Source organism: Panthera tigris, chromosome C2, assembly GCF_018350195.1.
Source record: "Panthera tigris isolate Pti1 chromosome C2, P.tigris_Pti1_mat1.1, whole genome shotgun sequence".
In the NCBI taxonomy this organism is placed as follows: domain Eukaryota; kingdom Metazoa; phylum Chordata; class Mammalia; order Carnivora; family Felidae; genus Panthera; species Panthera tigris.
This window is the reverse complement of record NC_056668.1, coordinates 82672273-82689906: the sequence shown is the minus strand read 5'-3', so window position 1 is coordinate 82689906 and position 17634 is coordinate 82672273. Positions and strand designations below refer to the sequence as shown.

Sequence of the window (17634 nt, the reverse complement as noted above, 5' to 3'; positions counted from 1 at the left end):
AGGTCACTAGAAGTGACCTTGGAAGACTGGTTGACCATTTGAATTAATTACTTGGACAAGGAGTTGTACTCCATGCTGTATATATCTAGTAAAGCCATTTTTTTTTTTTTTTAACCCAGTATTCTGTGAGTTTTCCTTCTTGGTCATTGATACATTTCACCTTCTGTGAGGAATCCAGAAATAAAAAAGTCTGTTTGAGGGAAGCAGTCTTTTTGTGTGTGAGATACGTGTATCTTTTGAAGTTTAACATTTCTATAGGTGATGTCTGTTGGTAAGTCTTAGGTTCCTTTTTTTGCTTCCAAAAATATGGTTAGGGAGAAATTTCCTGTTAAAAGCATTGTTCCTTTTTCCTGGCCCTCTATGCTGTTTGTCTGTCTTCTCTGACAGCAGTCCTTCCTGTTCATTCATGAGAGTTTAGCCAATGTACATAAATTGAGGAACACCGCTAATTTGCAATATCTGTTGTAAGAGAAATTCAGCATACAAACAATATAATTGATGTATTGAAAAATGAATTTAGGCTATCTACTTAGCTTTAATGGAATTTAAATGACCAAACATGTCATCAATAAAACTTTAATTATTATTCTTACATTCACCATGCCTTGGCCCTACTTCATCCCTTTTCAAATTACTGTATCAAGTCAATCTTCTCATTTGACCCTAAACTTAAAAAAAAAAATTTTTTTTTAATGTTTTATTTTTTATATTTGAGAGAGAGACAGAGAGACAGTGAGTAGGGGAGGGGCAGAGAGACAGAGACAGAATCTGAAGCAGGCTCCAAGCTGTCAGCACAGAGCCCGACGTAGGGCTCAAACACACGAACCACGAGATAATGACCTGAGCTGAAGTTGGATGCTTAACCGACTGAACCACCCAGATGCCCTGACCGTAAACTTTTTAATTTCTGTCTGGACCTATACCAACATCATAGCTACTTTACTTACTATAACTCACCTGGTGTTCAACTGGTTTCTCCCACCCAGGACACTCTAGTTTTCTTTCTCTCTGTTTTATAACATAGCTATTGCTTTTTCTCCCTTCCATCCTACTCTCGTACTCGTGGATTTTTCCTGACTTGAGCTTTCCTGGTAGCCTTGTGCTTGGTAATTCACATCCGTTGTTAGACTCCTTTCAGGTTGTGTTCTTGGACTCAGCACTTACTGAATTCATGTCTCTTCTTAGTTTTTGAAAAGCACATCCAGCTGAATGTTTCTTCCTCCCTGTCATCTTGGCATCTTCTCTCATTATAGTAATTCCAAGGTAGTGATTCATAATGAACATTTTCACTTTAAAGCATTCTCTCTCCCCTGTTAAACCATATTATTTTTGAGTACATGAAGTTCTCTCAGTTAAATTTAAAGTATTTTTATGTGGAAAATTCCAAACATATTTAAAAGTAGAGTATCTTGAACCCTTACATACCCAGCATCAATTAATAATTTGCTAGTTGTTTTTTCACCAACTTTCCTTTTTGTTTCTTTCACAAATTCTGTTTTGACTAAAAATTCTCTAATCCAGTTAACATTCACACACATTTCTCTCTATCCACTAAAATCATAATCACTGGGGAAGATCATATTGTGAACATAAGATCTTTTAAATCAGGTTAGTGGATAGTTTCAAATAAATTGTCACTTTCAGATGAGCATTTGTGATCTATTGTTTTTGCCAGAGTGGAGGAATAAATATGAGTGTCTGGGGTAAGGAACATATACCTCACAGCCTGTGTCTGTCAAGTAGCAGGCAAAGATTCTGGCTTCTAATGTATGATATCCAACAAATCACCTTGAATCACTGTGAAAGTAATGATATTGGATTATATACTATAAATATCTCTATCCAGTAATTGAAAGTTTAATGTAGGTTTGAGTTCAGTTTTTCTTTTAGCATCTTAGCAAAATTCATATTGATTTAGCTTCAAGTCTACGGCCATACCACCCTGAACGCGCCCGATCTCGTCTGATTTAGCTTCAAATGAGGAAATGTAAACGATAGTAAGAGGCTCTGATTTTCTGACTTACCAATACGAGAAAATTTTCCTGTCTAGAATGAGAGACTGACTGGCTTAATGTGTTAATACCTGCTTTTCCCTAGAGAGCCTCCTTTTCACCTCACCAGAAGAGGCTGGGGCGAGTTTCCTGTCAGAGTTCAAGTTCACTTTAAAGACAGCCAGAACAAACGGATAGATATCATACATAATCTGAAGGTATTGTAACAAAACATTGTTCCCCAGAAGTGAATTACCTCCTTTTTTTTTTTTTTTTTTTTTTAAATTAGAGAGTGTGAGCTGGGGGGGGGGGGGGGGGGGGGGGGGGAGAGAATATCTTAAGCAGTCCCATAACCTTGGGATCATGACCTGAGCTGAAATCAAGAGTTGGATGCTCAATCAACTGAGCCACCCAGGCACCCCTGAAGTTCCTCTTTGTGTCTGGTTACTTAAAGCAATGGGTTAGGCCTCCTGAGAGAAGTAGCTAAGGACAGTGGAAGCAGGGTTAATATTTTTGATTGTGTGATGCATACTGCTACAAGACTCCTTTGTTCCCTGAAGGTTGGGGGAGCAGTTGCACTACAGCAGAATGTATGTTCTTTAAAAAGATGAACTGGTCAGAGAATCAGAAGACTTGAGTCTCTGATCAAAGCTCACTGTTACTGTGTTACCTGAGACTAAGTGACTGAAATCTTTAAAAAATCTACGGGGTGCCTAGATGGCTTGACTGATTAAGCATCCAACTTTTGATTTTGGCTCAGGTCATGATCTCCTGGTTTGTTAGATCAAGCCCCATGTCAGGCTTTGCACTGAGCATGGAGCCTGCTTGGGATTCTCTCTTGCTCTCTCTCTCTTACACAATAAATAAACATTTAAAAAAACCTATTTACTTTTTTGTAAAATGAGGCAAATAATAAGATAGAATAGAATATGTTTATCTTGGAAGCATTAAGACAGGAGTGAACATATTTTAGAAAGTTGAAAGTACTGTACAAAGTTGTAATTCTTTTGTATTTTAAGAAATCCCTTATTAATATATCCACATGGTTTATTATGCAGCCATTTTAAGTTATATATTATGACGTGTTTTCTATACCTGGGGAAAAACTACCAACTCTGGCAAGTGAAAAGCACAGGGTATAATATGTATGTATAGTATGAAGTCAACTGTGATTTTAAATAGGTGGAAAAAACACAAAAGAAATATACCAAAATGTTGGAGTAATTGTAGTATGACATTGTGGGCAATTTCTCCTGCCCTTATTTTCTATTTTTTGTTTTTGTCTTTTTCTAATTTTCTATAATAAGCATGTTTAACTTTTATGATTGGAAGACCATTTTTTAAAATGTTTTCCTAGTTCCTCTATGTAGTCTCATGTAGATTTTCTCTACATAAGATAAAATTCTAATATTAAACTTCTCCCAAAGCACCCTTACTTTGTGGTTTACCACATTATTCCCATTACTGGCTCCCAAAATTGAACTAAATGAATGTCGGTACATCTGCAGAATTCCCTTTGTTCTACGAATACAACTTTTTCTTTCTTTCTTTTTTTTTTTTAATGCTTGTTTATTTTTGAGAGCAAGAGAGAGTGTGAGCTGGGGAGGGGCAGAGAGAGAGGGAGACACAGAATCTGAAGCAGCTCCAGGCTTCAAGCTGTCAGCACAGAGCCTGATGTGGGGCTTAAACTCACAAACTGTGAGATGAGATCATGACCAGAGCCAAAGTTGGACACTTAACTGGCTGAGCCACCCAGGTGCCTTACAAATACAACTTTTTCAACCTTAAGGCTAAAATTTGCTCTCCATTGGTGACAGCACTGTTAAACTTTGTGTTTAAGTTATATCTGAGAGATTACTATAAGATTAGATTGCATTATAACCTAGCAGAGGAACTGGAATGGAATCAAGCACATACAGCCACTTTGTTCAGAGGGGCAAGATTAGAGGAAGGTCTGAAATAGTTGCTTTCCTTTTATCTTATTTTAAGCACTGCACATACTAATCTTACATTGCACTGGGCCCAGCCCTAATTTCTAAAATATAAGGAATTATTTACATAGTTCTTATACTATTATATTGTCCGTATCACTTAGAGGTCCTGATGGAAGTTTGAGACACAGTTTTTGTTTTGTATTATTTTATTTTATTTTATTTTATTTTATTTTATTTTATTTTATTTTATTTTATTTTATTTTGATGTTTTCATTTATTTAAAAAAATTTTTTTTCTTAATGTTTATTTATTTTTGACAGAGAGAGAGAGAGAGAGAGAGAGAGAGCGCATGAGCAGAAGAGGGGCAGAGAGAGAGGGGGGGAGACACAGAATCTGAAGCAGGCTTCAGGCTCTGAGCTGTCAGCACGGAGCTCAGTGCAGGGCTCGAACTTGTGAACCATGAGATTATGACCTGGGCCAAAGTCGGATGCTCAACCAACTGAGCCACCCAGGCACCCCAAGACACAGTGTTTTTAAAAGGACAGTATTTAAGTTTTTTTATCGGCTTTTCTGGAAAGCTTAATTTTATTATTATGTATTGATAGGCCTTCAGGCCTTAAACACTGTGTTGTGACCATGTGATCTTTGTACTGGAGTATTTTCCCTTTTATTGCTGTGTTAAATCTCAGAGCCATCTTGGATTCTCCCCTCTTTGTTCTAAATATTTGTTCAGTTGCAGACTATTATTCTTTCTTCATCATCTTTCTTAGATTCTACCCTTCTCCTTTCCTGCTCTTGCCTAGGCTATTATTCTAATGTCTCCTGATTAAGTTCTTTAATTCTAATCTGTCTCCTTTACCCTAAATCCATTCTGAGCACCATCAGATTAGTCTTCCTGAAATAGGAAAACCATTATGCTGTTCCTCTCTGAGAAACCTTCATTGAATTCCCTTTACTCAAGTTCAGACTTCCCTGACTCTTCAGGGCTCTTCACATTTTGACTCTACACACTTTTTTCCTACATTATCTCACACTAATGCCCTGCATGGACATCCTACTCCAGCCAGGTCAGTTATTCACATCCCAGAAATGCCCTGGGCCTTCTTCTCTTGTGTTTGTTTGTTTGTTTGTTTGTTTGTTTGTTTTGTTTGTTTTTAATAATGCCTGTTTGAATTCTTTCCATTCTTCAAGTTCAGATTCCTATGTAACTTTTCCTGACTAAACCCATAGTGATCTCTCTGTATTTTGAAATGCTGCTGGAATGCTTAACAATCTATATTTGATACTGTAATAATTACATTAAGTACTAAGTACTCAAGTATTAGAGGTATGTAAAATTTGAAGTTCCCAGAATCTATGAAATTCCCACATCCTGAATCCCTGATGAACCATCACCATGGAGCACAGTAATTCCCAAAACAACCCTTTTATCCATTTTGTAAATAAACTTTTGGAAGATTCTTCCATAAATTTAACTAAAACTGTCTTTTTTTTTTTTTTTTTTTTTTTTTTTTTTGTAAAAAAAAAAACAAAAAACCTTGATCTTATTTGTCCTAGTTTGATTTCTAGAATAGCACAGGACAGGACTTTGTGTTTTATAAGAATCCTAAAAATGTTTAATGACGGCCTTCATGGCTCTTCTTAAATCCTTTCCAGGCAGAACCTATTCTTCTTTTTTTTTTTTTTTCCTTAACATGTATTTATTTATTTATTTGTTTATTTATAAATTTTTTTTTTTAACGCTTATTTATTTTTGAGACAGAGACAGAGCATGCACGGGGGAGGGTCAGAGAGAGGGAGACACAGAATCTGAAACAGGCTCTAGGCTCTGAGCTGTCAGCACAGAGCCTGACGTGGGGCTCGAACTCACAGACCGTGAGATCATGACCTGAGCCGAAGTCGGCCGCTTAACTGACTGAGCCACCCAGGCGCCCCAACATTTATTTATTTTTGAGAGAGAGAGAGACAGAGCATGAGCAGGGGAGGGGCAGAGAGAGAGGGAGACACAGAATCCAAAGCAGGCTCCAGGCTCTAAGTTGTCAGCACAGAGTCCAACGCAGGGCTCAAACCCATGAACCACGAGATCATGACCTGAGTTGAAGTTGGACGCTTAACCAACTGAGCCACCCAGTCGCCCCCAGGCAGAACCTATTCTTATAACATTCCTTGTACACAGTGCTTTCTAGTTTCTCTTGCCATTTGGATAACAGTTCTAGGTTATCAATGTCTCTCATAAAGTATGGTCCCAAGAGTGAAACATAGGCCACTACAGATTACAGCGAGACTATTATTTCCATGGTGTGGAGAATATGAACATAAACTAAACAAAATAGGAACAAAAAAGGAACAAAAACTAAAAAAAAAAAAAAAAAAAGAAAATGGGCATAGCCTAAAATTGCCCACATCATTAAAAAGAAATTTTTTTTAATGTTTATTTTTTGAGAGCGAGAGAGAGAGAGAGCACAAATAGGTGAGGTCCAGAGAGAGGAAGACACAGAATCCAAAGCAGGCTCCAGGCTCTGAGCTATCAGCACAGAGCCAGATGCAGGGCTCGAACCCATGAACTATGAGATCATGACCTGAGCCGAACAAAGTTGGATGCCTCACCAACTGAGTCACCCAGGCGCCCCGCCCACCTCCTTTTAACAGTCATACTGTTGGCTAAGGTTTAAGTATTAAAATTCTAGATCTCTTCCATGGAACGAGTGTGAATTCACCCTGCATTGCCTTTTTTGTTACGAAACTAGTTCTCATGACTGAGTTGTCATGTCTGTGTTGGCTGCTAAGGACCTCAGCCAGAACTTGAAATGTACTTTTTGCAAATCTTAGAGTTTTCTATTTACTGATTAGTAAATCATCTTTCCTTTTTACCAAACTTAATAGTTTTCCCCCATTGATCTTACTGTGTAATGTTTATATTGATAAGCTCCACAAATCCTCTTTTTTTTTTTTTTTTTTTTTGGTGAGGATGGAGGTTTGAGTGCTTTATTGCAAAAAGCAAAAATGCTGTTGAGGAACAAATTGTTTATGCTAAGCAAAAACTTTTTCTGATTTTTATCTTTATTGAAATACAGTTGACATACAGTGTTATATTAGTTATAGGTATACAGCATAGTGATTTGACAATTCTATACGAAACTCAGTAAGTGTAGTCACTGTACAAAGTTACTACAGTATTATCAACTGTATTCCCCATGCTGTACTTTTCATCCCTGTGACTTACATAACAGGAAGATTGTACCTCTTAATCTCCTTCACTTATTTTGCCCAACACCTTACCCCTGTCCTCTCTGGCAAACACCAGTTTGTTCTCTGTATTTGTAGGTCTGTTTCTGGTTTTTGTTTGTTCATTTGTTTTGGTTTTTAGATTCTACACATCAGTGAAATCCTATAGTATTTGTCTTTCTCTGCCTGACTTCACTTAGCATAATAGCCTCTAGGTCCATCCATACTGATGCAGATGGCAAGATTTCATTCTTTTTTATGGCTAAGTAATTGTGTGTGTGTGTGTGTACAGATTATTTTTTTAAAGTGATAGTATAAATAAAATACAGGAATAAGAACTGAGCCTTTTTGTATGTAGGTGTAAAGTTTGTTTATGTTACATTTTTTTACATCATCTTTGTAAACACCATCTAAATGGCTAGAATACTTCACAGTTGATGGTTCAGGATTTACTTAAGCATTCCTCTATAGCTGGACTTTTATGTCTCCAGTTCATGGCTATAGTAAACACCATTTTGTGTAAAACTTCCTCCATTTTTAGATAGTGCTTAGAATGTTTTTAGAAATATATAGTTTATATTAAAGGTATAATAACTATATGATTGAGGTTGTTTTTATTAATTTTACTCATCCCTCCAATTCAGAGGGTTTTTATCGAAGTGATGAATAGATATATTATGAAAAAATAGATCCTATGTTATGAAGACTTGTGGTGAAAGGGGTTTTAGATGAGATTGTATCCTAAGATTTATAAGTAAGCTTAGTGAAACTTTACACTCTTCTTTTATCTTTCAATAGCTGGATAGAACTTACACTGGCCTGCAGACTCTTGGAGCAGAGACGGTAGGTTTTTCCTGCAGTATTATTTGGGAATAAGTAGAATGAAAATTGATCTTCATTTTTAACTGGAAAAAAACGAGTGCTGAATTTTTTAAAGAGTTTTTCTTCTCCCTTTTTAAATTAAAAAAAAAAATGATTAAAATGCATATAAAGTATCATTTTAACAATGTTTAATTGTACAGTTAAGAGGTATTAAATATACTCACATTTTTGTGCATGTATTGCTATCATGCATCTCCAGAACTCTTTTCCTCTTGGAAAACTGAAACTATCCCCATTTACAGTAACCATTCCCCTTTCCTTTCAACCCCTGGCAAACACCCTTCTACTTTGGGTCTCTGTGAAGTTTTGACTACTCTAGGCATCATATAAGTGGAATTATGCAGTCTTCTTTTTTTTTTTTTTTTGATTGGCACATTTTACTTAGCGAAATGTTCTCAAGGTTCATCTGTGTTGTGGCGTGCATCACAATTTTCTTCCTAAAAAAGGCTGAATAATATTCCATTGTATGTATATATGTTTTGTTTATCCAGTGATCTGTTAATGAACACTTGAGTTGCTTACATCTTTTGGTTATTTGAATAATCCTGCTAAGAACATGGGTGTATAGATATCTGTTTGAGTCTATGCTTTCAGTTCTTTTGGGTACATACCCAAGACAGTGGAATTGCTAGATCATATGGTAGCTCTATTTTTTTTTTTTTTTTGGAAGATTTTATTTTTTAAAGAAATCTCTATACCTAGCATGGGGCTTGAACCTACAGTCCCAAGATAAGTAGCTGTACACTCCACTGACTAAGCCAGCCAGGTGCCCCATGGTAGCTCTATTTTTAATTATTGAGGGACAGCCACAGTCTTTCTATAGCAGCTGTACCATTTTACATTCCCACAAACAGTGCACAATGGTTCCAGTTTCTCCACCTGTTTTCCAGCACTTATTTTCTATTATTTTGATAGTGGCCAAACTAATGAGTGTGAGGTGGTATTTCATTGTGGTTTTGATTTGCATTTTCCTAATGATTATTGATGTTGAGTATCTTTTCATGTGTTTATTGGCTGCTTGTATATGTTCTCTGGAGAAATGTCTAGTCAGATCCTTTGCTTATTTTTGAATCAGGTGTTTGGTTTTTCGTTTTTGAGTTTTAGGAGTTCTCTCTGTATTCTTGATATTAATCTCTCATCAGATCATTCTGTGTATTATTACCTATTCACTCTGTTGATCGTGTCCTTTGATGCACAGAAGTTTTTAATTTTGATGCAGTCCAGTGATTCTCTTTTTTCTTTTGTTGCCTGTGCTTTTTATATCATATCCAAGAAGTCATTGCCAAATCCAGTGTCATGAAGCTTTGCCCTTATATTTTCTTCTAAGTGTTTTACTGTTTTGGGTCTTCTGTTTGGGTCTTTGATCCATTTTGAGTTAATTTTTGTATATGGTGTGAGGTAAAGGTCTTCTTTCATTCTAATGCATGTGGATATCCAGTTTTCCCAGAACTATTTGTTGAAAAGACTGTCCTTTTCCCAGTGGTCTTGGCATTCTTGTCAAAAATAATTTGGCCATACATATGAGGTGGCATTTTATTCCAGTGGTCTATATGTCTTCTCGATCCTAGTACCACATGGTTTTGATTACTATAGTTTTGTAATAATAAGTTTTAAAGTCTGGAAATGAGACCTCCAACTTGGTTCTTCTTCCCCATGCCCTTCCTTCCACTTGTTTTGTTGTTGGTAGTGTTCATGCTATATCAGCAGTAGCCATTATAGTTAGAATTAGCCAATTAAACCTTATTCTGTTTAGGGAAATGTGCTCTGTTGTATCAAAAGGTACTTATTGAGCATGTACTCTATAGGAGACATTGGTCCTGGTAATGGAGATACAGAGAGATAGCTGCTGTTCTTAAAGAGTTATATTCTTGATAGTGTTGAGAATGGGAAGAAGATATAAAGATACTTATTGAGCATGTACTATATAAGAGACACTGGTCTTGGTAACGGGGATATAGAGAGATAGCTGCTGTTCTTAAAGAGTTATATTCTTGATAGTGTTGAGAATGGGAAGAAGATATATAGTAAACAAAAGGAAATAAGTGATATAAAGAAGAGAGTAGCTGGGGGACAAGGGAGTTGCTTTAGCTAGGTTGGTTAGGGAAAGCCTCTCTGAGAAGGTGACATTTGATTGAGACTTGATGAGAAAGAGGCAGTCATACAGGGATTTGTGGGGGAAGAGTGTTCTAAGGCATAGAAACAGCAAATAGTCCCAAATTATATGATTGGTTTCACTGGGTTATTTATCTATTAAACCAAACTAGATTACATTCTGGGGTAAGTCCTTTAGTTCTTAGATTGAAATTGCCTTTGAAGTATGATTAAAAATCATTTGTTACATCTCTTAGAGTACCACGTTCTTAGACAAGCTTGGGGCTTTCTGTGACACTGATGATGGATTCATGAGTCCAATTGTTGCCTGATTGTGTAGGTAGTGGATGTTGAGCTCCACCGACATTCTCTTGGAGAAGACTCCATTTATCCTCAGTCTTCCGAGTCAGACATCTCTGATGCCCCACCATCTTTGCCTTTGACCATTCCAGCCCCAGTGAAAGCTTCCTCACCGATAAAGCAGTCACATGAGCCAGTACCTGATACTTGTGTGGAGAAAGGTAATATATTTTTCCTTATATGGAAATGAATTTTTCCTTGTACAGAGGAATCACTCTCTGGGGCATTCCTTTCTCTCATTTGCATAATATGATATTGAACTGCTTCCTGTAGAGACTGAGGAGTGTATGGAAAATAAGTTTTCCATAAATAGGCATGCTGCCTCTACCTGTACAGTCCAGTTGTGAAAATAGCCAAATCCTTATTCTCAGACAAAATTTTTTCATGAAGTTCTACATGTTTTATAGAATATAAAACTTACTAAAAGACATTAAATGTTCATTTTTTGATGATTATAATGGTTTCTTCTGACATGTTATAGGAAGAGTTTTTGGTTGTGTGTCTACTTGTGTGAACAAGAAACTGAATGTTAAGTATCTATTATTTAAAGTACAATGTAACAACTGACACCACAGAAATACAAAGGATTATAAGAGAATATTATGAAAACTATTTATGACAACAAATTGGACACCCTAGAAGAAATGGATAAATTCCTAGAAACATATAACCTCCCAAAACTGAATCAGGAAGAAATTGAAAATTTGAACAGACCAATTACCAGCAGTGAAATTGAATCAGTAATCAAAAAATGCCCAACGAACAAAAGTCCAGGGCTAGACAACTTCACAGGTGAATTCTACCAAACATTTAAAGAAGAGTTAATACCTATACTTCTCAAACTATTCTAAAAAATAGAGGAGGAAAGAAAGCTTCCAAATTCATTCTCTGAGGCTAACATTACCCTCACACTGAAACCAGATAGGCACTACAAAAAAAGGAGAACTGCAAGTCACTATCTCTGATGAATGTAGACACAAAAATCCTCAACAAGATATTAGCAAATCACATCCAGCAATTCATTAAAAAAATCATTCACCGTGATCAAATGGGATTCATTCCTGGGATGCAAGTGTGGTTCAGTATTTGAAAACCAATCAGTATGATACACCACATCAACAACAGAAAAGATAAAAACCATATCATTTCAATAGTTGCAGAAAAAGCATTTGACAAAATACATCATTCTTGATAGAAACCTTCAACAGAGTAGGTCTAGAGGAAACATACCTCAACATAATAAAGGCCATATATGAAAAAACCCACAGCTAACATCCTACTCAATTCCCCTAAGGTCAGAAACGAGAAAAGGATGTTCACTCTCACCACTTTTATTCAACATGGTACTAGAAGTCCTTGCCACAGCAATCAGACAAGAAAAACAAATCAAAGGCATCCAAATTGGTAAGGAAGAAGTATCACTGTTTGCAGATGACATGATACTATATATAAAAAACCCAAAGACTCCACCAAAAAACTACTGATAAATGAATTCAGTAAGGTCACAGGGTACAAAATCAATATACAGAAATCTGTTAACATTTCTATACACTAACAATAATAATAAGCAGAAAGAGAAATCAAGGAAACAGTCCCATTTACAATCATACTAAAAGAATAAAATACCTAGGAATAAACTTAAGGAAGTGAAAGATCTATATTCTGAAAACTGTAAAACATTGATGAAAGAAATTGAAGATGACACAAGCAAATGGAAAGATACTTGATACTCATGGATGGAAGAATAAATATGTTAATGTGTCCAGACTGCCCAAAGCAATTTAATGCAATCCCGATGAAAATACCAACAGCATTTTTCATAGAACTAGAACAAACCCAAAATTTGTATGGAACTACAAAAGACCCCCCAAAGAGCCAAAGCAGTCTTGAAAAAGAATAAAACAGGGGTGCCTGGGTAGCTCAGTCGGTTAGGCCTCCGACTTCGGCTCAGGTCACGATCTCGTGGTCCGTGAGTTCGAGCCCCACGTCGGGCTCTGGGCTGATGGCTCAGAGCCTGGAGCCTGCTTCTGATTCTGTGTCTCCCTCTCTCTCTGCCCCTCCCCCGTTCATACTCTGTCTCTCTCTGTCCCAAAAATAAATAAACGTTAAAAAAAAAGAAAAAGAAAAAGAATAAAAACAGGTGGTGTCACAATCTCAGATTTCAAGATCTGTTACAAAGGTGTAATAATCAAAACACTATGGTACTGGGACAACAGCAGACACATAGATGAATGGAACAGAATAGAAAACCCAGAAATAAACCCATGCTTATATTGTCAATTAGTTTTTGACAAAGGAGGCAAGACTATGCATTGGGAAAAAGACAGTCTCTTCAACAAATGGTGTTGGGAAAACTGGACAGCAGCATATAAAAGAATGAAACAAGACCTCTTTCTTTCACTATACACAAAAACTCAAAATGGACTAAGGGCCTAAAATGTGAGACCTGAAACCATAAAAATCGTAGAAGAGAGCCCAGGCAGTAATTTCTCTGACACCTGCAGTAGCAACATTTTTCTAGATATGTCTCCTGAGGCAAGAGAAACAAAAACAAAATAAACTGTTGGGACTACATCAATATAAGAGCTTCTGCACAACAAAGGAAACCATCAACAAAACCAAAAGACAACCTAGTGAATGGAAGAAGATATCTGAAAATGACCTATCAGATAAAGGGTTAGTATCCAAAATGTATGAAGAACTGATACAACTGAACACCAAAAAAAGAAATAATTCAGGTAAAAAAATGGGCAGAAGACATGAACAGACATTTCTCCAAAGAAGACATACTGTTGGCCAACAGACACATGAAAAGATGCTCAACATCACCCATCATCAGGGAAGTGCAAATCACAACCACAAGGAGATATCACCTCACACTGGTCAGAATGGCTAAAATCAACAATGCAAGAAACAGCAAGTGTTGGCAAGGATGTGGAGAAAAGAGAACCCTTGTGCACTGTTGGGGGGAATGCAGACTTGTGCAGCCACTGTGGAAAGAACAGTATGAACGTTCCTTAAAAAATTAAAAATAGAATTACCATATGTATGATGCAGTAATTCCACTACGGTATTTACCCAAAGAATACAAAAGCATGAATTTGAAAAGATGCACACAGTATTATTGCAGCATTATTTACAACAGCCAAATTAGGAAGCAGCCCAGGTGTTCATTGATGAATGGATAAAGATGTGCTATATATGTATAATGGAATATTACTCAGCCATGAAAAGACTCAAACTTGCCATTTGCAACATGGATGGCTCTAAAGAGTATTTAAGTTCTTTTAAGTAGGGTTTTTTTTATTTAACAAGTGAGCTATTAATTAGCAAAGTTGTCACAAAGCAAAAACAGAAGTCATCTCATATGGAAACAGTTATAAGGAAAGAAATGAAATTCAAAGCAGTCAAGTTTCATCTCCAGGAATTGGTGCAGGTAAAATGTTTACTAGGATGTATGGTTTCAGCTAAGGTAGAGATTAAGTTTATGGATTATATATAGAAACCAGAGTGACTAGTAATAAAAAAAAATAAATAAATAAGTGGAAGTCCGAGAAAGACAAATGCCATGTGATTTCACTTATATGTGGAGTTTTAGGAACAAATGAACAAAAAAAAGGAGACCAACAAAAACAATAGACTCTTAATTATAGAGAACAAACTGATGGTTACCAGAGGGGAGATGGATAGGGGAATGGGTGAAATAGGTGGTGAGGATTAAGGGTACACTTGTGATGAGCACTGAGTAATGTTTAGAGTTGTTGAATCACCATATTGTACACCTGAAATTAATAGAACACTGTGTGTTAACTGTACTGGAATTAAAAATATAAGATTCATCATCAGCAAATGTATTTTGACTACGGTATTTTTTCATTTAATAAGTATATATATCATTAAATCACTTCTCTTATATAAAACTGGTTCTAAATGGCATCAATTTACTCTCTCAGCCTATATTTTAATGTGATGTTAATAATTTAGTCCTTTTATAAATTTTAACTATTCTTTAAATTTCAGTTGCATCTTCTTCATGGGCATTTAGCAAAATAGGGCATTATTAGATTAAGCAAATGCTTTCTTTTTTTTTTTTTAATTTTTTTTTTTTTTAACGTTTTTTAATTTATTTTTGAGACAGGGAGAGACAGAGCTTGAACAGGGGAGGGTCAGAGAGAGGGAGACACAGAATCTGAAACAGGCTCCAGGCTCTGAGCTGTCAGCACAGAGCCCAACGCGGGGCTCGAACTCACGTACCGCGAGATCATGACCTGAGCCGAAGTCGGACGCTTAACTGACTGAGCCACCCAGGCGCCCCAACAAATGCTTTCTTTTGAGTTTTTCTTTTTTTGTAATTTATAGTTTTTTAGTTCATATAAAAAATGGCAGAACATAATACACTTGTGTACTTTTTCTATTATACATGCTTTATAGTTAACATTTTCTAATTTTTTGAAAGAAGCATTTTAATAAAATGATTCTAAACATAATTTACATTTCATCCAAAAATGTATAAAGGGTTCGTACATATGCCAATTGTGTTTTTTACTAGTGAGTGGTTTAAAGATGATTGTTGAAATAAGGGATCTTTATTGTTTCATTCTTTTTCCACGATAGTAAGGTTTTATGATTCCTAAGCAATTTCTGACTTGTCATTGACCTGTTTCCTTTCAAATAGGATTCCCAGCCAACACTGAAGCTGAGAGACACACTACATTTTATTCTTTGCCGTCTTCATTGGAACGGACGCCCACCAAAATGACAACATCCCAGAAAGTTACCTTTTGTTCTCATGGCAATTCAGCTTTTCAGCCAATAGCATCAAGCTGCAAAATTGTGCCACAAAGTCAGATTCCTAATCCTGAGTCACCTGGAAAGTCCTTCCAACCCATCACCATGAGCTGCAAGATTGTTTCAGGTATATAGGTGATATGTGTCAAGTTGATGTGTGTAAAAAATTGTTGGAATGACAGAATGTATTATGGCTTTCTTTTTTTAAGTTCTTTTAAGTAGGGTTTTTTTTATTTAACAAGTGAGCTGTTAATTAGCAAAGTTGTCACAAAGCAAAAACAGAAGTCATCTCATATGGAAATAGTTACAAGGAAAGAAATGAAATTCAAAGCAGTCAAGTTTCATCTCCAGGAATTGGTGCAGGTAAAATGTTTACTAGGATGTATGGTTTCAGCTAAGGTAGAGATTAAGGTTATGGATTATATATAGAAACCAGAGTGACTAGTAATAAAAAAGAAAAATTAGAGGCCTTTTGGTGTGGAGTTAAAGCTTTAAAGGTGGGAATTGGTTTGGGATTGAAATGTCTTTTATACTCTCTAACCACACAGAACATTACTCATTTCTGTTATCAGTGGGTAGTTCTGAGCCTTCACTTTCACTAAAGTTGAATTGTCCATTGTCTCATGACAGTCTCATGTTAGGTAGGCTTCTGGTAGGAATATACTTTATGGTTTTGACTATACCACTTCAGAAAAGACATGAAAGAGAGTCTGCAGAAATATCTAGGCAGTGGGAGCCTTCTGTATATGAAGGGAGAGAAAAGGAGTCTTTGGTGCTAAAAACAGACAACTAAGCAGAAATATCTAAGTTTTTGAAATTCATGAAAGGTGAAGGACGTATAATTTTACCTACAAGTTAGAAGCATTTTGGAACTTGCTGCTTCAGAGGTGAAATAGGCTGACATAGAAATTGGTTTGAAGTTTAGAGAAATTCATGGATGACACATTTGATCGATACAAAAACCATTGAGGATATTTAATGATACGTGGGTAACCTTTGAGAGTGTTCTGTGGGAACAGGTATCTCCGGATTGTAGCTCTGACATAGGATTGGCAGACTTGTTTTGGGTGGGTGAATTTCCTACTTTCCTATTGGAAATTAATTGTAAATCAAGACTCCTGCCTGGTTTGTAAGTCTGGCTGTTCACTTATTTCCTCTAATTTTAGTGTCTTTGAGTGTAACCATAGTTATAACAATCTGCCCAAGTTGTTAAGAGTTTTATTTAGGGATTCAGCGGTTTCACGCTGTTATATAAAGCTCTGCTTTTTGAACTTTAATGTGCCTTGGGATGGGTGTATGGGGGAGAATCTTGTTAAAGTACAGATTTATATTTAGTGGGTCTTGGCTAGCATCTCAGAATCTGTTTTTCAAAAGCTCCCTGCTGATGCAAAGATGTGGAGAGGGAAATACACTAATCCCTGCCTCAGCTACACTGCTGCTGTTGCTCATTGTCTGAAATACACAGTCCCATTCTCTTTTCCCTGGTAGCCCTGCCCCTCTTGCATTATCTTCATCACCTTAGATGGGTTGAGTAGATCTCTTTTGTTTATTTGGTTTCTCTTTTCTCTTTTTTATTAATAAAGGTTCCCCCATATCAACTCCAAGTCCATCACCGCTGCCTCGAACCCCAACTTCCACTCCAGTCCATGTGAAGCAAGGCACTGCCAGCTCTGTCATTAATAATCCCTATGTTATCCTGGACAAGCCGGGGCAGGTTATTGGAGCCACCACTCCCACTACAGGTGTGCGTTTGATCAGTCTTTGTGTTATCCCAAAGGTTTGATCTTTCGTAAAGATGAAATCTTAGTGTGGACTTAGTAGTCATGTAATAGAGTAATGAAATCTTTATAAAAAGAGGAGAGGATCTGGAATAGTAACTCCAGTGCGGTTTCTTTCAGGGAAGATGTACTTTTTGTAAAAGTTGTATTTTTTAGGAATTTTTCTTTTTAATTTCTAAAGAGTAAAAGTGGGCCATAATTAATTTTCTTTAAAAAAAAAAAAAGATGTTTTATTTTTATTTGGAAGATAATTCTTTTTTGGGCCTGCAAGCAATGTAGTTATTTTCCAAATTAAACTTTAGAAAAAAGAATACCTTTGTGGACCATGTACATGTTTCACCAGTCAAGTAAAAAAGTGATCTCTACTTTTCTGTGAATAAGGTAAGTTTTGTGTGTGGGAAGGAAATTGAACTCTGCAGTTCTAAAAAGGGACCTCTGATAGGAAGAATAAGAATTGGATTCATTGTGTTTGTCACCATAATCTGTAACTACAGAGTGCTTTTCAGGTTTTTTCGCAGTATTTTCATTAACATTATTTTATGTAGTCCCTTCAATTAAACTATGTAAACACATGCTTCTAAGTTT

The 17634-nt window shown here is 36.3% G+C and overlaps 1 protein-coding gene across 2 annotated transcripts in view; it reads left to right on the top strand.

The window, feature by feature from the left end:
- The window catches only part of YEATS2 (YEATS domain containing 2), a 112165-nt gene that overhangs the window by 45148 nt on the left and 49383 nt on the right, over positions 1 to 17634 (top strand). For both annotated transcript variants that reach the window (XM_042998891.1, XM_042998892.1), the window contains exons 8-12: positions 2098 to 2209; positions 7949 to 7993; positions 10464 to 10644; positions 15159 to 15398; positions 16855 to 17013. In XM_042998891.1, coding sequence (XP_042854825.1) covers positions 2098 to 2209; positions 7949 to 7993; positions 10464 to 10644; positions 15159 to 15398; positions 16855 to 17013 — 737 coding nt within the window. The remainder of the gene's footprint in view (positions 1 to 2097; positions 2210 to 7948; positions 7994 to 10463; positions 10645 to 15158; positions 15399 to 16854; positions 17014 to 17634) is intronic.